The sequence below is a fragment of the Lissotriton vulgaris genome, chromosome 9, assembly GCF_964263255.1.
Source record: "Lissotriton vulgaris chromosome 9, aLisVul1.2, whole genome shotgun sequence".
Taxonomy (NCBI): Eukaryota; Metazoa; Chordata; class Amphibia; order Caudata; family Salamandridae; genus Lissotriton; species Lissotriton vulgaris.
In genome coordinates this window covers 625,958,822-625,979,674 of record NC_141697.1, presented here as the reverse complement: position 1 = coordinate 625,979,674, position 20,853 = coordinate 625,958,822, and the positions used below count along the sequence as shown (strand labels likewise).

The 20,853-nt window shown below is 44.1% G+C and overlaps 1 protein-coding gene across 2 annotated transcripts in view; it reads right to left on the bottom strand.

Annotated features, from left to right (window-relative positions):
• Nucleotides 1–20,853, bottom strand: part of LOC147691984 (cytochrome P450 2G1-like) — a 339,761-nt gene that overhangs the window by 213,250 nt on the left and 105,658 nt on the right. For both annotated transcript variants that reach the window (XR_015299981.1, XM_086938274.1), the window contains exon 4: nucleotides 7,697–7,857. Coding sequence is in view for 1 of the 2 variants with exons in the window: in XM_086938274.1 (XP_086794400.1) it covers nucleotides 7,697–7,857 (161 nt within the window). In the remaining variant the exon portion in view is untranslated. The remainder of the gene's footprint in view (nucleotides 1–7,696; nucleotides 7,858–20,853) is intronic.

Sequence of the window (20,853 nt, the reverse complement as noted above, 5' to 3'; positions counted from 1 at the left end):
AATTCGCGCGGAGGCACCCTGGTAACAGTTCTGCAAAGTTCGTATAAAGATTGGGCCAAACCCCATAGCCCTCAGGACCTCCCAGAGGTACACCCAGCAGACTCTGTCAAAAGCCTTGGCCGCGTCTAAAGCGACAACGGCCAAGGGTTCTGTCCTCTGAATGCCCAGATCTATGTTGCCAATCAAGAGCTGCGACTGTTCCTGAATGTATCTCCCTGCGACAAACCCTTTCGGATCCGGATGTATTAACCTCGGGATCAGTTTTGCAAATCTCCCTTCCAGAATGCCCATAAAGATCTTGTAATCGGCATTCAGCAGGGAGATTGGATGATAGGAGTCTGCCTTTTTTGGGTCTTTGCCAGTTTTTAAAATCAGAACTATTGTTGCCTCCTTCCAGGTATTGGGAACCTTCCCAATTAGGCTGTAAATTGAGTTAAAGGTGACCCCTAGTGTGTCTAACAGCTCCTCTTTGAGGAGTTTATAGATTTCTCTTGGGAGTGAATCCGAGCCTGCAGCTTTTTTATTTTTTGATTTCTTAATCTGATCTACTATCTCCTCTAACGTAAAGGGAGCCTCTAGCTTGTTCCTACTTTCTTCTGAGAGCACGGGGAGATGTTTATTCCTAATGAATGACTGAATAGAGCTCGGTAAAGGAGCCAAGTCCTCTCTATACAGTTCAGAGAAAATGGAGAGGAGACAGGACTGCATATCCTCGATCTTATTCGAGATTTCCCCGCTAGCATTAATAGTAAGTTCTTTTATATCATTCCCAGCGCGATAGGTTCTTGCTTTCCATGCCAAAAGGGCACCAACCTTCTCCCCATATTCATAGTTCTGCATCATTCTGGAGTTCCACTGCGCCCTACATTTGGCTTCTAGTTTCCCTCTGTACTCTGATCTTACCTCTTCCAGATTCTTCAAGATCTGAGTGAGTTGCTCCGAGTCCCTATTGCTAATGCCGTCTCTTTCTTTCTCCAGGCTACTTTCCTCCCTTCAACCCCCTTTAATGCCTCAGCTTTGATCTTATTCTTGTAGCAGATAATTCCATGAAGTTTCCCTCTTAACCAGGCATTATATGTGTCCCATACTACGTCCGGTGTTGTGGAACCTGAATTCAAAGAAAAAAATTCCAGAGAGGGAGCCTGTACTGCTTCTACCACCTCGGGGTCTAAAAGCTTTGCCCTATTAAGGGTCCATCTTAATGATTGCCGCTGTACCTCCTTACTCTGATAAATAAGATGCGTGATCAGAGAGGTGGCTCGCGAGAACTGATACCTCCCCTAGGTTGGCCATTGACCTTCTATCCAAAAAAACGTAGTTGATCCTGGAGGAGTGGCAGTGCTTTTTGCTGTAAAAAGTAAAGCCCTGCTAATCTCCTTTTTGTGCCCTCCATAGATCGAACAGATCCATATCATGGATCATATTAGGTAATGCCTGACGTACCTTGACTGCCCCTTTATAATGACTCAGATTAGATCTATCTTTCATAGGGTCTAACAGGACATTGAAATCTCCCCCAATTACATAGGGTGGAGGTTCCAACATCAATCCTGATTGTAATTTATGAATATAAGTTGGATTGTCCATATTGGGGCCGTAGAAAGAGGCACAGATCAAATAAAAATTTTCAAATGCCAATTGGGCTGTCAATCACCTACCAGAGGAGTCTGACTGTGGTTTTTTTTATATTACAGGGCCTACCTGGTTTAATTAATATAGCCACCCCTCTGTTTTGAGATGTCTGATGCGAAGCGCTAAAGCTCTTGACCCAAGGGACCTTGGAGAAGATTAAGGTGCTTTCCTCGTGACTTAGGTGTGTCTCTTGCAACATGCATATTTGTGCAGTTGAAAGTTCTAGGTATTTAAGGATTAGCCTCTGTCTCTGGGGACACCTCAAACCATTACCATTCCAAGAGGCAAAAATGGTCTTTCTATCCCTCAGGGCCACACCAGCCATCCTCCCCATATTCTACCTGGAATATTCGGCACCCTTCATAGCCGAAAAGACTATACATAAGGTTGAGATGAGGTCAACTTTTTTCCTTTTTTCCCCACTGCTCCCCACCCACATGCCCCCTGCCTCCCCCAACCCTCCTCCCCGTGACTCTGTGCCTCCCCATCCCTTGAGGAACCCTCCCTTCTAATAGGCAAAAGCCTATTTAGCCATCTTCCACCCCATGGAGTATCAAAAACATTCCAGTTTTTTTATTTATACTGAATTCCTGCTAATTACATCATAAGTGTAAAAAAGAAAAGACCCTCAGGTCTGCTTCCCCCCTTTGCCCCCCTTGTCTGTCTTTGATCTTTGCAATAAGAGCATCCGCCTCTTCCCCAGTTTTGATCTGGTGCATGTGATTATTCCACATCACCTTTAACAATGCTGGGAATTTCAGTTGCGCCTTGGCCCCCATGCTGTTTAGCTCCTCCAACCTTTTCCCCAACTCCCACTGCCCCGCTGCAGTTATGAGTGATATATCTGATCTTATTTGAAAAGTAAAGGGATTAGAGCTGTTGAAGTATATGGAGCCTTCTTTCAGAGCGGAAGACAAAATCTGCTCTCTCACGGAATATGTTAAAAAGTTCACCAGGATCTTCCTGGGTTTCTGTTTTGCGAGATTCTTTCTGAAGGGATCGCGATGTACCCTCTGTATATCATGAAGCAAATCGACCTCTGGTGTATCATTTAACACTGTTCCCTTCAATAAGGATATTACAAACCCCTTAATGTCTCCTCCCTCCAGGGCTTCAGGCACATTCAGGAGTCTCAAGTTGTTCCGGCGTGAGTAATTCTCCAAACGCTCAATATCCTCTTTCAGTTCTTTAATCTGAACAGACAGCTTAGTAACCTCTGCTTCGGTGGTACGCATCGATTCCTTGATCTTAGGGATTTCTGACTCGATTGCCTCAGTTCTGAGGGTGACCTCACCCAGCCTCTTGGCCAACTCATCACAAGATGCCTTAATTGCTGCTTGATTAGCCTCAGAAATTGAAAATCTGTTGGTCATTTCTGCTTGATTGGTTTCCGAAACCGTAAACCTACTGGTAATCTCATCCTTCATAGCTAGTAATATGTTGGCCAATGTGCGTGAGGTTGCATCTGATTTGTCTGTAGTGATCTCTGTGTCGGCGCTGTTAAATGAGGTGGGATGGTATACTTGTACTAATTGCGCTGTGTTCAGTGTATCGGAGCTATTAGCCTTTGCTGTGGGATCCAATTGGGTGTCTCCTGATCCGTCACTCCCTAACGCTGAATACCTATTTACCAGTCCAATATCTGAATGCACTACAACCTCTGCCTCTACTGGGGCTGTTAGCTTATCTGCACTCCCCTCTTTAACAGAGCTCATGGGATTCGCTATTATGTCTCCTTGCAATGGTACCCCCATAGCATTTACTTCCAAAGTAGCCGAGGCAAGCTGGGTAAACGGAATGGGCTGAGTGGGCTGGGTGAGCTGGGCAGGCTGAACTGGCAAGGGAGAACAGCTGGTAGCAGAGGTGGTAGTGGTAGTAGTAGACATTACCTTATAGTAAGTTTTAAGTGAAGGAGTAACTTTTATGCAAGCATCAGCTGCTTTAGCGCCTTTACTTTTGACCTTACTTTTAATGTTTTTCACACTCCAATATTCTTCTGAGGTATTCAGCTTAGCTTTACCCCTTCTTACACGTTCCCTCACTTCAGAAACTGGGGGTGAAATGCGTACGGGGTATACGGGCTTTCCCTTGGTTGAATCAAATGCTGTCCTGGCTCTTAGTGCATACCTGTTTGTTTTAACAGGGTACTGACTCTCCTCTCTATCACTGGCACCCCTTGAGCTGACCTCACTGCCAGCGTCCTTGCCAGTTACTCCCCCTACATCCATACAACTAGTTGGAGTACTAATTGAATTAGTCCCGCTTGATTGTGGGGGGTTTAGTCCTCTAGTTATGCCGTTGTATATGCTGTTGTACATCTTATCGTATTGTGTCCCTGTCGAATAGTTACTCACACCAACAGCCTTACTACTCCCACAAGGCGGGGAACAAAAACATTGATGGCCTCCTACCTTAAAGACTGACGCAGGCCCTTTCACATGGGACTTGCCCCATGTGAAAGGACACATTGCTGGAGTTGCGTCACTTTTGTGACACACTCCAGCAATGCGTCACTTTTGCGCCATACAGATATGTCAGAAACACTGACGCATCTGTAACTCCTTGCGCCATGATGCATCATACTGTAATTATGATGCATCATTGGTGTTGCAAGGAGAGCGCAGTGAATAGTGACACATCTTTGTTTTCACGCAGCGATGCGTCACTTTTCATAAATGAGGCCCCAAATGTCTCAATTGGAAAATGCACCTGCTAATTATCAGATAAAGACTGCTACTATATTTTCCACCATCAGGAGGTCTCACTGATTTTCTCAAATTTAGTGCTATGCCTTTAAAAGTAAAGGTCATACTGGTGACTTTTACATTTGAATGCACCTTTCTAAGAGAAATCTTTACTAACTTGAAATGCGCGGAAACTGGCAGACATATCTTTTCAGGGGGTTGGCTTATATTGGTGTCATTCGCTCCCAGTAAAACCCCAACAGTACATTTTCTCCACATAAGGAATGCCTTTCCGATCTCTGAAGCTGTGTTTCCTCTTGTTCTATTTACTTCCTCGCCCCTACCCTCTTTCTTCACTTGGTACTCCCAGCTGCCAGGAGCAAATCACAGTATAACCAGTTTTCATATTCAGTCGGTTCTCCTAGGAAGCAGATAATTTAACACTTTTACTTTCTTTATACTGCTTTACACAGCTACCCAATTAAGAAATCAGTAGTGCCCCAGATGACATCTGTAACTAAAATTACTACCCAAATCCCTCCAGATGTCTATGGAATAACAAGGTTAAACATAGAACTTAAGATCAGCTCTAGTATTTGGACAACCATAATTGTAAGTGAAGGCAACTATTTAAGCAGGGTGAATTCACTGCCTGGAACTGGAGTCCCTACACCACCTGGTCAATAAGTACCTGGGAGTGCATCTCTTGATAATATTGATATTGTAAATCAGACCCTTACAATATGGGGTCAAATTCATACAAGCCTTTAGTAAATTGTGTATTCTGCATGTTACTACTTAGGTAAAACACCTGTTAGATTGTTTTGGGTGATATGGGGCAGCCATTGTTGTCCCGTTAAAATGTATTGTAGATAATGCCTGGCTTTGAACATAACAAAAAGCCACAAACATTTAAAGTGTGAGGATAAACTTTAGTCACAAATTAATAATTTTCTGGTGGTATCATACAAATTTTGATGGTGAGTTCTAACATGATTTCACCTTGTTAGAAATGCGGAGCTTGTGCTAAAATTTGATGAATTTCCAATAGATGTTATGAATGGTGCTCCAGAAGCTAAAATGAGAACACACTTTCTGCAAATTTTCAAATATTTTCCTCAACCAAGTAAAGCATTTGAGGCCATATGTAAAAAGAAGTGGCAGAGAGAGGCGTTGGCCATCATGGCTTAACACCTCAATCCACCACTTCAAGGCTGCACCATATTTACAAGAATATGATGCAGCCTTGAGTTTCCTCCTGAGCTGGCACTATGTTTAGCAGCTTAGGGCCAACGCAGACACCTTTGCACCATAGTGCAAGGGTGTCTGCGTGCAGGGGGAGGGTGTTTCTGTGTAGGAAGGTGTCCCTTCCAGCACTTAAACAATCTTTAAATGCCATTTTGTCACTTCTATGTGCGCTGCTAAAAGGACACCTTGCTGCTTAAGGGACACCTTCCTACACATAAACAATCAGAGGCATTTTGCTTTTTTCCATGTGTTGCTTTACAAGGCAGAACACATGAAAAAAGCCAAAGCAAGGAGAAATAGAGCATTTCTCCTTGTTTTGCCAAGTTAAGACTAGGTTTTCACTACCTCCTATTTACACCACCTTGTAAATAGGGGCAGCGTCAAAATCAATGGTTGTTGCTGTGGAACGTCCACTGCAACACCTACCGCCAACCACTTTCACGCTAAGCATAGCATGAAAGGGGGCCTTATTTACAAGGCAGGGTTAAGCCCCCTTAATTGGTTTAACGCTGCCTTGTAAAGAAGGCGAAGCCCCTAGCACTACAGGAACGTCCGAAAAAGTGACGTTCCTGTGGCGATAGGGGCTTGTACATATGTCCTTTAATAACTTAGAATAGGAGCTAGACCAATAACATTCCCTATTTATGACAAATGGAGTCACATCTGAGTGCCATGTTGCTAGAATCAGAGCTGTAACACAGAAAGCATTTGCCATAACAGTAAAAATTATGAGTTTTATTTTGTCAGAGAAATTTAGGTGTGGAAAGCTAAAGTGAGGGCATATTTTCTATAAATTCATAAATATCTTCCTCATCCATGTTAGATCATTGTTTTTGCTTGCTGAGGAAAACATGCTCTACCAACACCACCACTACTCTGTTGGTTGACTCTCCATGATCTATTGTAGCTTCACCACAGAGTTATAATGAACAACTGGAGTGCGAACATTCTGTATTCAAGACAAATGCGAGCCACTATTAAATGACTTTGTTCTGGAATAGCAGCTGTTAAACTTCAGGCCTTTCCTTTGGAGCAGGCTGAAGTAAATGAGCATTAAGGTGTCAATGCAGAAATCAGCTTGGCAAAATGTGAGGGGGGAATAGGATTTTAGTCATTTGAGGCACATTCTATTATAAATAGACTAAAATAATTAAAAGGAGAGATACCTACTTAAGTCTAGTATCCCCTATCCACCTCTGTTTACTCAGGATACTCATTTGTTTTGTCACTCAATATGACCCTAATTTTAAAATAGTAAGATTCTTGTAGTCATCAAAGGTTTTTTAAGATTCATTTAAATGTATAGGAGTAGGTTTTGTTAGAGGAGCAGTAAGCTATTTACCGACAGATCACATTTTTCAAATGTATAGATATGTTCTCCAATCAGTAGTGAAGCCCTCTTAGGCAATTGCAATTTGGACATTTGTTTGTTTAACTTTTAATTACTCCCACTTCCAGTCTGGTCAGTAGTTGTATGAATGTGCACTGGTTTCAAAATATTTTTTATTAGCAGTTAAATATAAAAAAATTATAAAGCATACTTGAAAATATATATTGCTTAAAATGCCTTCCTGTATTCAATATTACCTGCTAATTCAAAGCTAATTAATTAAAGCATATTTTAAAATAACATACTAACATACATTTTACAAAACAATTAGGACACTATTTCAAAACTCATAGACTAGTCTATTTTCTCAGCCTGGGAATTATTCAAATATATAATATGAACACATGAAAAGAAATGTTTTGAGGCACTCATTTATTCAGGAAGATACTGCAGTATAGATAGGAAACATTTCATGAACATATACAGCCTTTTGTACAGAAGCGTGTATGATTCTAAAGCTGCCTCCTGTCTTCCAGTGCAGATACATTGTGTGAAATTGGTGCAAATTCTAATTCTTTATTTGAACTCTGTGATCTTCATCCTTTGCAGTTATGGGAAAGCAACATAGTAATATGTGGCTTGATGCTGTGTAAAGGGTTGTCTCAAAAAAATGGGTACAAATCTCCACGATAGATATGAAAATGCAGTATTTTTGCTAGCTTACAGCTGTCAGATTTACAATCTGGTGTGAAATTCTAACCCAGGAAATAATGGTTAATCAGTATGCTTTCATTAACCTTACCTCTCCCCAGGAGGAGCTAGCAAAGCGGGTGCTCTCATTCAACAGCTGGAGCAGAGTAAGGAATTTCTTGTTTTCATAGTCAAACCGATTTCCAAAGACCATTGAACATATGACATTGGCTACCGCTTTGCTGAAGAAAAAGGTGGGGTCAAAAGCCCCCTCTGCCATAAGATAAAAATAGAGGTAGATTAAATTAGTCAGTCATTTGCATTTGGTTTTACCAACTTCTCATAGTGTAGAAAAGGCAATGACATATATTCTCCTATATTGTCCCTCTTCAAAATACAAAATATGAACTTCCTGTGATATAAAATGTCAGCATCATGTTCGCAATGCTCTCTTAAGAAATTGGCACAGCTTTTTAAAATGTATCACGTTTACAATAGTTTTGTATTTAACTTCAGCTGTTAGATCTGTAACTGAAATTGAATAATTACCCAGCTATTTTTTAATTTAAAACTTTACAGTTGAATTAGATTTGTGAATGGATGCTGATACAAATGTTTGTGTGGGTTAATAGGGTACAGATCATTGTGAAATATACTAAGGTTATCAACGGTGCCTAAACCTGTGGACCACAGTCCTATGCAATGACCATACTTATGGTAGTGGACATATCTGAGTCTTTGCCACAACAATCACTGATCAATCATTTATCTTAAAGGAGTATTTAGCCTTAGGGCATAATTTAGAGTTTGAACGACAGGCTACTCCATCACAAACATGAAAGAGTAAACTGCCCCCAAAACCCCCAGTCTACCCACTGTATTTTGAGTAAAGCAAGAGATCAGTTTTCCAACAGTGGTGCTCCACTAATTGTGCTGTCAGGAAACTTACATGGATAGCTTGATGGAGTAGGGACCTCGCTTTAATGCCATTAGACTCCCCAACCTATGTAGCGCATATTCTATCTGCTTGGTGATCACAAAGACAAAAGAAAACAACCAGCCCACCCTCTGATGGCTGCTTCCATAATGTAGGGGGCATACGTTTTTTTTAATTTTTTTAATCAAACACCTGCTTTGGGGTTCTGTGTCTGAAAAACAACAACGTTTAGTGAGTCTACAGGATTGTGGCCTCACATCAAACTTTCAGTGCCTTTGAGGAATCAAAGGAACTTGAGAAGCCTATGAAGCAAGATGATGCCAATGAAAGCTTCAGGGGTGTGTAATATTTGGGCATAATATCATGGGATCTTTGACTAGAGGCTCTGGCTCATGGCCATGAAAAAATGTAGATGACCAGTCTTCTTCTTTTTACTACTTGAATCAAACAAATGGCTGCATCATGTTTAGACATGGATGACTTTATTTAATTGTTTTTGTATTCATTGTGTTGTTCTAACCTTGATACCTCCGGAGGAAACTGTTATACGGTATAATGTAATCCTTACTATATTGTTATTAGGCTGTCCTGTTTAAGATTTAAACCTATAATCACTGATATAACCCCACCAAAAGGGAAAACACCCTTACCAGTGTAAACATATAAACACTGAAAAAACATCTGCACAACCACAAACTAAATGCCTTTCAAATAAAAGAAAAGGAGAGTAAAAGAGTAATTTTTATTTATTACCGAAGGGGGCAATATAATGTAACTTAGTTATACACTGTAGCAGCAAAAATGACTGGGCTAACATTATTCTGATTGAGTCTTGTTTAGGGATGTCACTAAAATATTGTTTTTTATTGCTTTTGCTTTTTTCAAATTTGTGGTCTTTGTCTAAAGATGCAAGATTTAGAAGCATGTTTTAGGTCCTGTTTAATTATTTTATAAACTGTAGAGAAACAGGAAATATCAACATCATATTTGATATTTTGTCTATCTTAGATTCGTTCACTGATAGGTAAAATGGCTGGTTTCATAAGAATCTTTCCCAATATGTATCATCACATGTACCCACAGAGAATGGGTAACATTCCTTGATACAGCAGTCCCCTTTTCTAGTGAGTTAGTAGGTGAATTGCCAAACACCCCAAGCTTTAAACATGCAAGCAAGGCATAATGACAGGTATATGTGAAATGAGTGCATTCAGCAAGCATCTGGGATAGTGGCGAAAACATGACCCCAGACTTTTGGAAAACATGGAACGCAGTGTCACTTGGAATGCTGATGCAAACGATTCTTACCAAGTTCAACAAAGATTGGAGTTATATTGTTTGTATTTGCAGTGATTCGGGAATGTATATGAAAAGGTTGTGTGATGACCTGTCAAATCAATACCTGAGCTGAAGTGTTACCCTGTAAGACATCCGTGCCACTTGTTACATGGTATGCAGGAAGCAGCTTTCTAATCTTCAGAGTTAACTATTGACTTTTTAGACATTCTGGTCCACTGTTTTGTTATGCGCTGGGACTAGAACACAAATATTTCTCATTTTGTGCTTTGTGTCGCATCAAAGAAAGAGTCATCCCAACTGTGTCACTTAGCTGGTGGTGGCTCAAACCTAGAAGCCGTGAGTGCTATATTTTTCATGTGGCAACCGTTTACAGAAAGTTTGCTGAGTTATTATGCAAAGGGCATGAAATGTGAGGATCTTTGGTCGCATGTTGATAGTGATGTGAAAAAAAAGTACACTCTACTGCAGTCTTCGATTTTTACAGGAAACATGAGTGCTGTAGTGGACATAATAAAAAAAGTTGAGTCTGAAAACACCCTTGACTACCATGTGTTCAGCAAAATTGGTGTAGATGTGAAACATCTCCTTGAGAGTTGGCTGGGCGACAGTTTTAGTGACTTTGGCACTGCAACATGTTCCATGTTAGAGCCCTTGCTACTTGCTAAGCTAAGAAATGTTGAGGAGCACTTCAGGAACTTTTATTTTACAAACGTATAACAAATGATTTGCAATGATACCTAAAAATGTCCCTTCCCCAACCATGGCCTTTGAAGTCAATGAAGCCTCACTGTGGTACGTTGCAGAAGTTCAATATCCCTCCCGTAAAGGGGAATTTTCTCTGGAGTTTCAAAACTGCTGCTTCATTTTTGACTGCTTCAAAAACTCAGAGGGCATATGAGTCCAGTTCAACGAATATGATGCATAACTTGTCCCGGAGAATCGCAATCTACAGGTGCACCGGTTTTGGCATGGAAAGCTATGTCAGTGACCAGAGTTAGCAAATTGTGTGCTTGTTGTTTTGGCATTGCCAGTCTTAGGTGCCAATATTGAGAGGGCCTTTTCACAGATAAAAATGTACATAAGAAGGAAAGAGCAGGCACGCACGACCAAAGACTCACTTAAAAAGTATTGTATGGTGTACTACAATAAGTTTGATTTATAAAAATGTATTTGAACCTCATATACACTGTACATGCACTGTCTATATACCATGCACTATCAGTGCAGATTGCAAGCAATAATAAAAGCAAAACATTCCATAAATACAGGAAAAACACTGTTTCTGTTGTTTTTAGTGGCGCAAAAATGTGTGGCCACTGTTAACCACAGTTCTTATAAGGTATTGAAATCACTTGAAAACACTGAAAAAAGCCCACCAGAATGGACCTAAAATAGAACTTGAAAACAGGAAAGCCTAATTATTATGCTCCTTAATGTTGCAAATAAAAAATAAATGTATTAAAAAAGCCAAAAAAAGTTCAGTGTCTCCACAGGGGCCGTCGTGACTGTGGCTCCTCTGAAGGCACAGAAATCACTACAGTGCCAGTGGTAATCTCATAATGTGTCAGGCAGTACTCGAGCCGGGTTGGTGGAGAAGATGGCCTCTACCGCCCTGACGGATGATGAGTTTACCTTAGCATGTATATCAATCCCCAAGTCTCTTGAGTGGGTTGAAGCATTGTTTCCAAATTCTTCTTGTCCTCTGGATGGCCAGCATAGAATTGATATTGATATGCCGAAAGTGCTGTACCGGTAGCATCAGCCCATTGTTTTTAATAACTTGTACCTTCTACCAATTACTCTTCTGGTTAATCGACATCTCCTTACAAGGTTCGGTTTTGCTACCCAGTTATTTAAATATTAGGATTCCAGAGAAAGATTCTTATACTAATTATACATTAATTACTAGCTCACTTAGGGCCAGATGTAGGTAATCGCAATTTTCCTATTCATAAATACTGAATCATACCGATTCGGTATTTAAGAATAGGTAAATGGGATGTAGGTCATTTTTCGTTAAAAATTACCGAATCGGTAAGTTTAGGTAATTACTGAATCGTTATTTACTGATTCGGTAATTGCCATTCATTCCTATGGGCCTGGAGGCCCATAGGAATGAATGGCAATTACTGAATCGGTAAATACTGATTCGGTAAAAGGGGGAAAACATTGAAGGGTGGCAGGGTGTCACTTTGACACCCTGTTGCACCCCCAAATGTGTATGGGTGCACATGTGGCACACATACATGCCCTAAGGGCATGCATGTCTGCCACATCACACTGTTAGAAAAGCAAAAAAAAATGCTTTTTCAAAGGTTTTCATTATTTACCACCAACTTATAGTTGGTGGTAAATAGCGAATCCTTAACTGAGGAATGCACCAACTTGAGTGCTCCCTACATCCTGGATTCGGTAATTTACCGAATCGGTATGTTAAGAATTCGTTTTTTTACCGAATCCTTAAATTACCGATTCGGTAAAATACCGAATCCTAAAAAAATGCCACCTACATCTAAAAAGCACAATACCGGTCAGCAACGGCCGAAATTTGGTAATTTCGGCCGTTACCGACCGGTATTGGGTGACCTACATCTGGCCCTTAGTGTCCTAATTCTCTTCTGAATGGACTATGCCAATGAGACACACCAAGGCGAAATAGTAAGTAAAGTAAAGTAAAGTATGAAGTCTTATATAGCGCGCGATTACCCTGGGGCATCTCGGCGCTTGCATAGGGAACCCGTCCTGGTATTCCCCTGTGAGATAGCCCTGGAAGGGTATCCACAAGGTGAAAGCCAGGCATCCCGCCGCGAGGGGCCGTTGTGGAGATTAAGCAAGCTATTGCCCAGAGTCGCAGAGTGTGAACCCGTGAGCTGAGAAGGCACCGGAGCGAGAATTAACGAGTCCGCGGAATTTTTGAGCCCAAGACCCGCCGAGGCGGGGAATTGAACCCTGGTCCCGGACCGAACTCAAGCTCCAGGTCTGCCGCCTCTAACCCCTGAGCCTAGTAGATTACCAGCCTCAGTGTGAGATAGTTTCTTGATCTGATACTGCAAAAAAGAAATCTTGTGAACCGTATAAGACGTTTGCTTGGGTACAGTGCTGTGAAAAAGTTTTGGGAAAATCTGAAGCAAGCATGAATGTGTTAACCAGTAATTTAATACGAATATATCAAGAGTATAACTGATTTAAACAAAAAGAGTCAAGAGTGGGACATACTTAAGACATACGTAAGAAGACACAGATGTTTTATAGACAGAGATTCCACAAAGGTACATTCTAAATTAATTAGTTTGACCCTTTGATCCCCCATTCTTTTTATGAATTTGGGATCATTATCAATGCAGGGAAAATAAACTAAATCCATTCGGGTAACACTCCTTACACAATTCATGACCCTAGAAGCAGGATGAAAATAAAAATCATGCAAACATGGTTCAGGGCTCACTCAGGAAGTTGATAGAAGTACCAAACTAGTGGTAGTGAAAAATGCCAATATTTATTGATATTCCTGCTCAGTAGCAGGAGAGCAATTCTTATAATGCCACATCTTAAATATTGTCCTCAGTATTATTAGGATGTCATCTGATACTGCCTGTTCCTTGCTTTATTTATTTATCCCAAACAGTTCACCACAGAATGAAGATATTACTCAAGCGGTCTTTCTGCAGGTAGTATACACTTTATGCAAGACAGTATATGAATTAGTTAGTTCCCTAAAATTGAATAATGTACCTCTAACATGCAATTAATAAACAGATATCAACAGTGACATCCACAGCAAAGATATCTACACCAAACATAGCCATGTGTAAATAACCCTCACAACAGAATTACTTACCTTATTTGTTATTGACTTTTTGATATTCAAACAACGGAGAAAACAATATTGAATAAATACTTATATTTTTGGTTAGTGTTCTAAAGAATGGGATACTACAGAAAAGATTAGCTACAATGTCATACAAACCTGATCTATATGCCCTTGACTGCTATTGAAATAATCTTTGTGCAAACAAGCTGTACTGTTGAAGGAGAAAGAAAGAATATTGCTCTCCAAGCAAGATGGAATATGGTGAAATATATTATAGGAACTGATATGCCAGAACGAATGCCACATGTTGCTTCTTATGAGCTAAGGGCCATGCATAGGCATTAATGAATGGACAACTAGTCCACTTCTATAATATAAGTGCATACCCAGAATTGCCATGGATGCATGTTCAGAAGAAATACATTTTCTACATGCTTCTATTGCATAATATTGTTGTAAAAATATTATGGTACACAAGTATCATGACAAAATATTGTGGTACTAAATATCAAGTTTACACAAAGGTAAGTGTTTAAAAACACAATAAGGGGGCTTGGCTAAGATGGCGGCGTGATAGGATGTGGAATCCTGTCCCTCCGGCACCGCCAAGTTTTAGCTTTGTTAAATCACCCACCTCTGGTGACATCCAACTGTCTACGGAGGCTGAGTAGCTCTGGCACCCTGTCCAGCATTAGCAGACAGAGTCTTCCCAGCTGAAGCCATCTTTCTGCGGACCTCTACGGCAGTCTAGGGGCAGGGGCCTACTGAGCAGCCGAGTGCGTGTGGCCCCACCGGAGTTGCCGGATCTGGAAGAGCCGCTCGATGGTGGCGAGCGAGGGTGCTGTCAACTGCGGTGCCCATCTGCAAGCTGACCGGAGGAGGTGAGGTGGCACCATTTTGAGGCTCTCCTGATGCTGGCCCCCGGACGGCGGTTGGCCTTGCCCAGCGGGCGGACTGGGCTGCGACTTTCCCCACAGAAGAGCGCTGTGTTGACCCCTGTCGGCCCGGGATCAGCTGATACTCTGAGCTCCAGGCTGGATCGCTTCCAGACAGAGATGAGCAGTGAGCGGGCTTTGGATGCTGCACGGAGTGGCCTGGTGGGGACACTCCCAGTCCGTAGATCGTCGGACAGAGTACTCCTGAGGGTGTGGGCTGTTGACGTGCTTGAAGGCCAGGTGGTCTGAGATGCCGCAGCAAGTGAGACTGAGAGCCGTCACTAGGGGGGTCCCCCCCTTTGTGTGTAGGTTGCTGTGCCCCTGTGGATTGGGTCCCGTGACCCTAGAAACAGTGGACCACTAACTCACCTCATCTGAAGCTCAGAACCAGTCAGACCCTTGCAACAACATGAAAGCCCACACACTTGCATAGGGTTTGTGCACCTCCATTGCTGTGTGCTGCTGCTGGCATATCTCTTCTGAAAGAGAGCACACCAGATGCACTGAAGGACTCTGCTATGGAAGAACATCCATGGGGACTAGTAGGTGAACCGAGTGCATGAACTAAGAGAGGTAAACTGCACCTGCCAAGAGAGAACTCAGATCCAAGCTAAAGGGAGAAAGATTACTCCAACCCTTAGGTATAGTGGGCCTGCGCATAGAGAGCCTGGGCAGCAGTGTGAGGAAGAACCCCCCTCATGCTGGGACTCTACGTGCACCGGATTATGGCGACTTGAACTGTCCTGGGGCCTGGGAGCAGCGCAATCTGCAAGCACACTGTCCAGTGGAACAGTGCATACTGCAAGGTGTATGGGCCTTGCACTCCCTTGGGCTCCTGAAGAATGCCTGGAGCTGTTGAGGTGGTGGGGTGGGCAAGGAGTCTCCTGAGTGACACAAGATGGGGGCAGTAGCCCGGTACAGAGTGCTCCTGTTGACAGTCACAGTGGAGTGAGGCAGAGAAGGGGGCACATGAGAGAGAGGCCAGTTCTGGGGCAGGCCTGGTCGGTCCGCGGATCGGCGGATGGCGCGCGCCTGGATTGCGGCCCGCTGGATGCTACAGCCGGAAGCACTGCATGATACGTGAGCTTCGCCCGAGCGTCGATAAGACGGCTGACCCCAGGCAGAGAGCAGAGTGTGTGGTGATGGGACACGGTGGCCAAGTGTGCCCCAGTATACCTAACAGTGGAGGAAGTGGGCCTGAGGTGAGACGCTGCTGGCCGTGCATTGGCGGACGGAGCATATGGTGTGTAGTGGGCTGCGGGCCTAGACCGGGTATGGCAGGCCGCACATCGGCAGTCGGGGTCTCCCTGAGTGTGACAGCAGAGGAACTGTTCTTTCATCCCTATCCTTGAAGGGCGTGCACTGACGGTACAGGCACAGTTCCCTGTTGTGTGATGGAAGTGGGTGGCACATGAGCGGTAGTTCGATGGGGTGAGAAGCGACGCTCAAGTGACAATCTGAATGCCGGCCCTGCAGTGGAACATTAACGGTCAGTAATTTGTTGGCCGGCTGGTTGTGGAGAGGTGTCTGCGCGGAGGGGCACGTGGGCTTCATCCGTCTGGAAGGCATGCAGAGCCAGTGCAGACTGCACAATCGCTGTTACTATGTGTGGCTGCTGAGACCTGTGCGGCCCGGGAAGGGAGGTGCAGGCCATGGCTGCAGCACAAGCTCGTAAAGAAAAATCGCTAAAGGAGCTCCTACTGAAACAGTCAGGACATTCCACGTCCCAGGGAGACAAAGGGTCCACACTGGAGGGCAATGAATCCCCAGCAACCAAAACATTTTTGGTGGAACTCTTTACGGCCATAAATGAAGACATACAAGGCCTAAAGTCCCAGCTGGCCTCGGATTTAAAGGAGGTGCATTGCAAAGTGGATGAGATCGGGGAGCAGGTGGCAACCTTTGAGGAGCATGACCTTAACAGGGACAAAGAGCTCCAGCACTAACAGCAAGACATGCTGCGTCTCAGAAAACAGAACGCCGATGTCCAGGCCTACGCAGAGGACCTGGAGAACCGCTCCAGGTGGAACAATGTGAGAATCAGGGCAGTTCCATGGAACGAGGAAGGAGACGATCTCAGGGCATATGTCAGTGCGCTATTCCAGCAAATTCTAGGGGATGAGGAGATCGCGGACATTCAAATGGACCGGGTCCATTGTGTGGGCCTCCCTCAGGGTAATAAAGCACCTCCTCCTGATATACTAGTGTGCGTACATGATTTTCAATTAAAAGAGCAAATTATTCGGAAGGCACGTGAGGCCCAACCCATGCACTTCTGCGGCCACCAACTGGCTATCTTCCAAGACCTGGCGGCCTCCACTCTCATCAAGAGACAAGCGTTCAAACCTGTAACCACGCACTTGCGAGATCACAATGTTCCCTACTCATGGGGCCATCCATTCTGCCTGGTATTCAAACACCAGGGCAAGTTGCTACAGGTCAGATCACTGGACGAAGTGCTGGGATTCCTTGGGCTGGAATATATCACTCCCACTGAAGGCCTCCGAGCGACCCGGTACGAAGCATGCACATCAAGGCCCGGGAAGGCAGCGAGTGGGAAGATCGTCACCAATCAAGAAACCTGACCAGGCCACGAAAGACTGAGAGAAAGAGCTGGTACTTTCCAACCTATCGCAGGCTACTGATCGTACTGACACCCCTTGAAGATTACAACTGATGGCACTGGAGTGGGCTCACCGAGGGGCTTCAGGGGGATGGAAAGCAGTGCCCGGTTCATCGTACTGATGGCTCTACTTCGTCGCGGTGAGCACTGGTTGAACTCTCCTTGGGCTGGGTGTTAATCGCAGCCATGATCCCTTGGATTTTATCTACTGTGATAAACTTTGGTCATGTCTTTCTTGTTAAAAAAAATTCCACTAGGTGCTGTATTGTTTTTACTTTTTTGGGGTTGGGGTTTGTTTGGGTTGCAGTTGGGGTACTCCGCAACAGTTCGCGTACTAGGGCGACCTCTCAAAAGGCGAGTCAAGGTTTATGTTGGGATACACAGGAGGGTCAGATGCAGGCGACGGCCATGCAGAGCATTTTCTTGGTTGATACATGGGGAAGGATCTTAAGGTGGTAAGCCTGAATGTTCGTCGGCTAAATAATCCGGTAAAACATGCTGCAGTGCTCTCCCTCCTTGAAAATAACGATAGTGATATTTACCTCCTCCAAGAGACGCATCTGCTCTCCAAAGATGTCCTGTGCATGCAAGATAGGCGTTTCCTATGATCCGGTTCAAGAACTGCATGCCCACATTCACAACTGGATGGTTCAAAATAAACTGCAGTTGAATAACAGCAAAACCAAGATCATTCTGTTCGACAGGGCCGAAGATCACTGGTCTAGTGACTTGTGGCCCCAGGCGCTGGGCCCCTGTCCTTCTCCAAAACTAACCATCTGCAACTTGGAGATCACCATAGACAACAAGCTTTCGATGAAAGCGCATGTTAACCGTGTATTGGGCACCTGTTATGGAATTCTACGGATATTAAGGAAGATCTTTAAATGGTTACCAATTGAAACCCGGAAGCCACTTATACAGGGCCTAAACGTTAGTCGAATGGACTACGGCAATGCCTTACTGGCCTCCATCAACAATGACCTCTACTCCAAATTACAGACCCTCCACCGCACCGCGGCCAGATAATTTCTGGACCTACCTTCAAGATCATCGTCCTGTGCCAACCTAAAAACCCTCTATTGGCTGCCAATTAGGTTGAGAGGTCAAGATAATATTCTCTTACTCACACACAATAGCGTCTATCACACAGGACCTGGGTTTCTAAAAAAAAACGGAAAAATATCAGCCAGCCAGAACTCTCAGATCAAGTTCTAAACTTCTTTGAATTCCTTTACGGGCGCGCACTGTGCATAACGGTGGCCACTCCTTTTCCTATGTTGCCCCCTAATTCTGGAACAAGCTTCCATCATACATTTTGTCCATTCCAGATAACCTGCACTTCCGCAGAAAATTAAAAATGTGATTGTTTCCCAATTGATGTGATAAAAGAAGCTAGGTGTGTTGACCTGTCTGCAAGCGCCTTGAGACCTAACTGTGATATGCTGCACTATACAAGACTCTTTGACTTTCACTTTCCCACAACAGGTATGGTCAGCAGGCCCTTCCAAGAGAAATGAGGTGGCTATCTTATAAGGAGCCCGTTGCCCTTGGAAGATAATATCGACGGTGGCAGAATTAAAGGGGCAGTTGTTGGTCATAAGGGTGCAATGGGGGAAGAAGGGTCTCACTTCCCCGGATGCTGCGTTGATGGTGGGAGGAGATTTGAACCTAGTGATGGATGAAGGGCTGGATAGGTCAGGGCAGCTGACACACCAAGCTGGGACTCTTTCACCGGCGGCAAGGAAATGGCTGGTAGATAGCAGACTGCATGATGTGTAGCAGTTTCAACACCCCAATGAGCGAGATTATACCTATTACTCCGCCACGCATAAAACATATGTGCACCTCAACCATTTTTTGGCCTCTAATCCACTATTGCCTAGCCTCCATTCCGCTGCAATTACTCCCCGCTCTCTTTCTGATCACGCCCTCATTTCTGTCCTTTTGCCTGCGCAGCGTAGAAGAGCATTTCCCCCTTGATGGCGGCTTAGAGAGAATCTGTTTCACTCTGAGGATGTGGTAAAATGCATGCAAGATACTATAGTATACTACTTCTAGGTGAACTATGTAGGGTCCACGTCATTGTCACCGGTATGGGAGACCCCGAAGCTGGTGGAACGCGGGGAATTCATCACCATTGCGGCAACCTACAACTCCATTCACAGGGAAAAACTTACTGAGTTAGAGAGGGAGGTAGGAGAGCTACAGGCGATCCATAAGCGAACCGGGGCTCCGTGAGTGTGGCGAGACCTAGAGAATATCAGGCGCGCACTGAAGCACCTAGACCTTAACTGAGCGGAGCATGCGCTACTAAGGCTGCGACACAAATTCTATTTTAGCAGTGATAGGTGCGGGAAGATGTTTGCCCATACGTTGCGTAATAAGACACATACGTCATTGATTCAGGCAGTCCAGGATCACGCGGGAGTAGACTAGTCTGCAGGTGAGCAGTTTTTTATCAACTTCTCTATTCTGCGCAGATCCCGTCACCGCAAGACCCCAATTCATATTTGGGCTTCTGTGGTATGACGCTCCTTCCTAGAACTGTGACAGAGGAACTTGGTTCTGCAATCCGCATCCAAGAAGTGATATCAGCTATCTCTAGATTGAAACCGGCTAAATCACAGGGGCGGAAGGATTCCCGGCGTCCTTTTACAAAACTTTCTGTGTGGAGCTGGCTCCCTTTTTAACTCAACAATTTATTTCTTTTCTTGACACAGGGAAGGTGATGCCCTGTATGTTGGAAGAAGCGATCTTGGTTATTTTGAAACCTGGTAAGGACGCACGGACTTGTGGATCCTACAGGCCTTTTTTGCTTCTTAACATTGATGCGAAGCACTTTGCTATAATTTTAGCGACGTGCCTTAACCCCCTTATGGCTGACATCATTAACCCAGATCCATCGGGTTTTATTCCTTCCAGGCAAGGAGGGGACAACGCCAAACGACTGTTGCACCTCATCGATAGCACGCATCGGTCACACAAACAGGCCTTTCCTCTTATCCATAGACGCCGAAAAGTCCTTCGATTCAGTAGGTTGGGGCTATCTATTCGCAGCGTTATGCTGCCATGGGTTCGGTGGTAACTTCTTGGAATGGATCAGGTGCATCTACCATACACCCAAGGAATTTGTGCGGGTCAATGGGGGACGCAGCAGGGTTGACCCCTGTCTCTGCTTTTTTTTGCGCTCTCTATGGAGCCTTTCACTCAACGGACCCGGACTAATCACATTGTTGTGGGACTTAAGTCTGAAGCAGATGTCCATAAAATGTGTCTGTACGCAGACAATGTGATTTTATCGCTCACACAGCCTTAGGCGACACTACCTGGGTTGCTGGACGAGCTTGCTGCCTTCAGAGAAGTTTTGGGTTTTAAAGTTAACTTAGAGGAATCTCAAATTCTTAACCTTTCAATTCCTTCTGAGGAAGTGGAGGCTCTGCAAAGGGATTTCACATTCCGCTGGATGCACATGGACATAGCATACCTGGGTTTTAAGTTGACGCCGACCATCGAGAGGGCGGTCTCGCTAAATTACGCCCTGCTACTGGAACACGCGACCAAGGCACTGGCTGCCTGGTCTCGTCTTCCATTGGCTTGGTTCTGGAGGACAGCGGCGGGGAAAATGTCAGTCCTCCCACGTATTTTATACATCTTTCAGATGCTG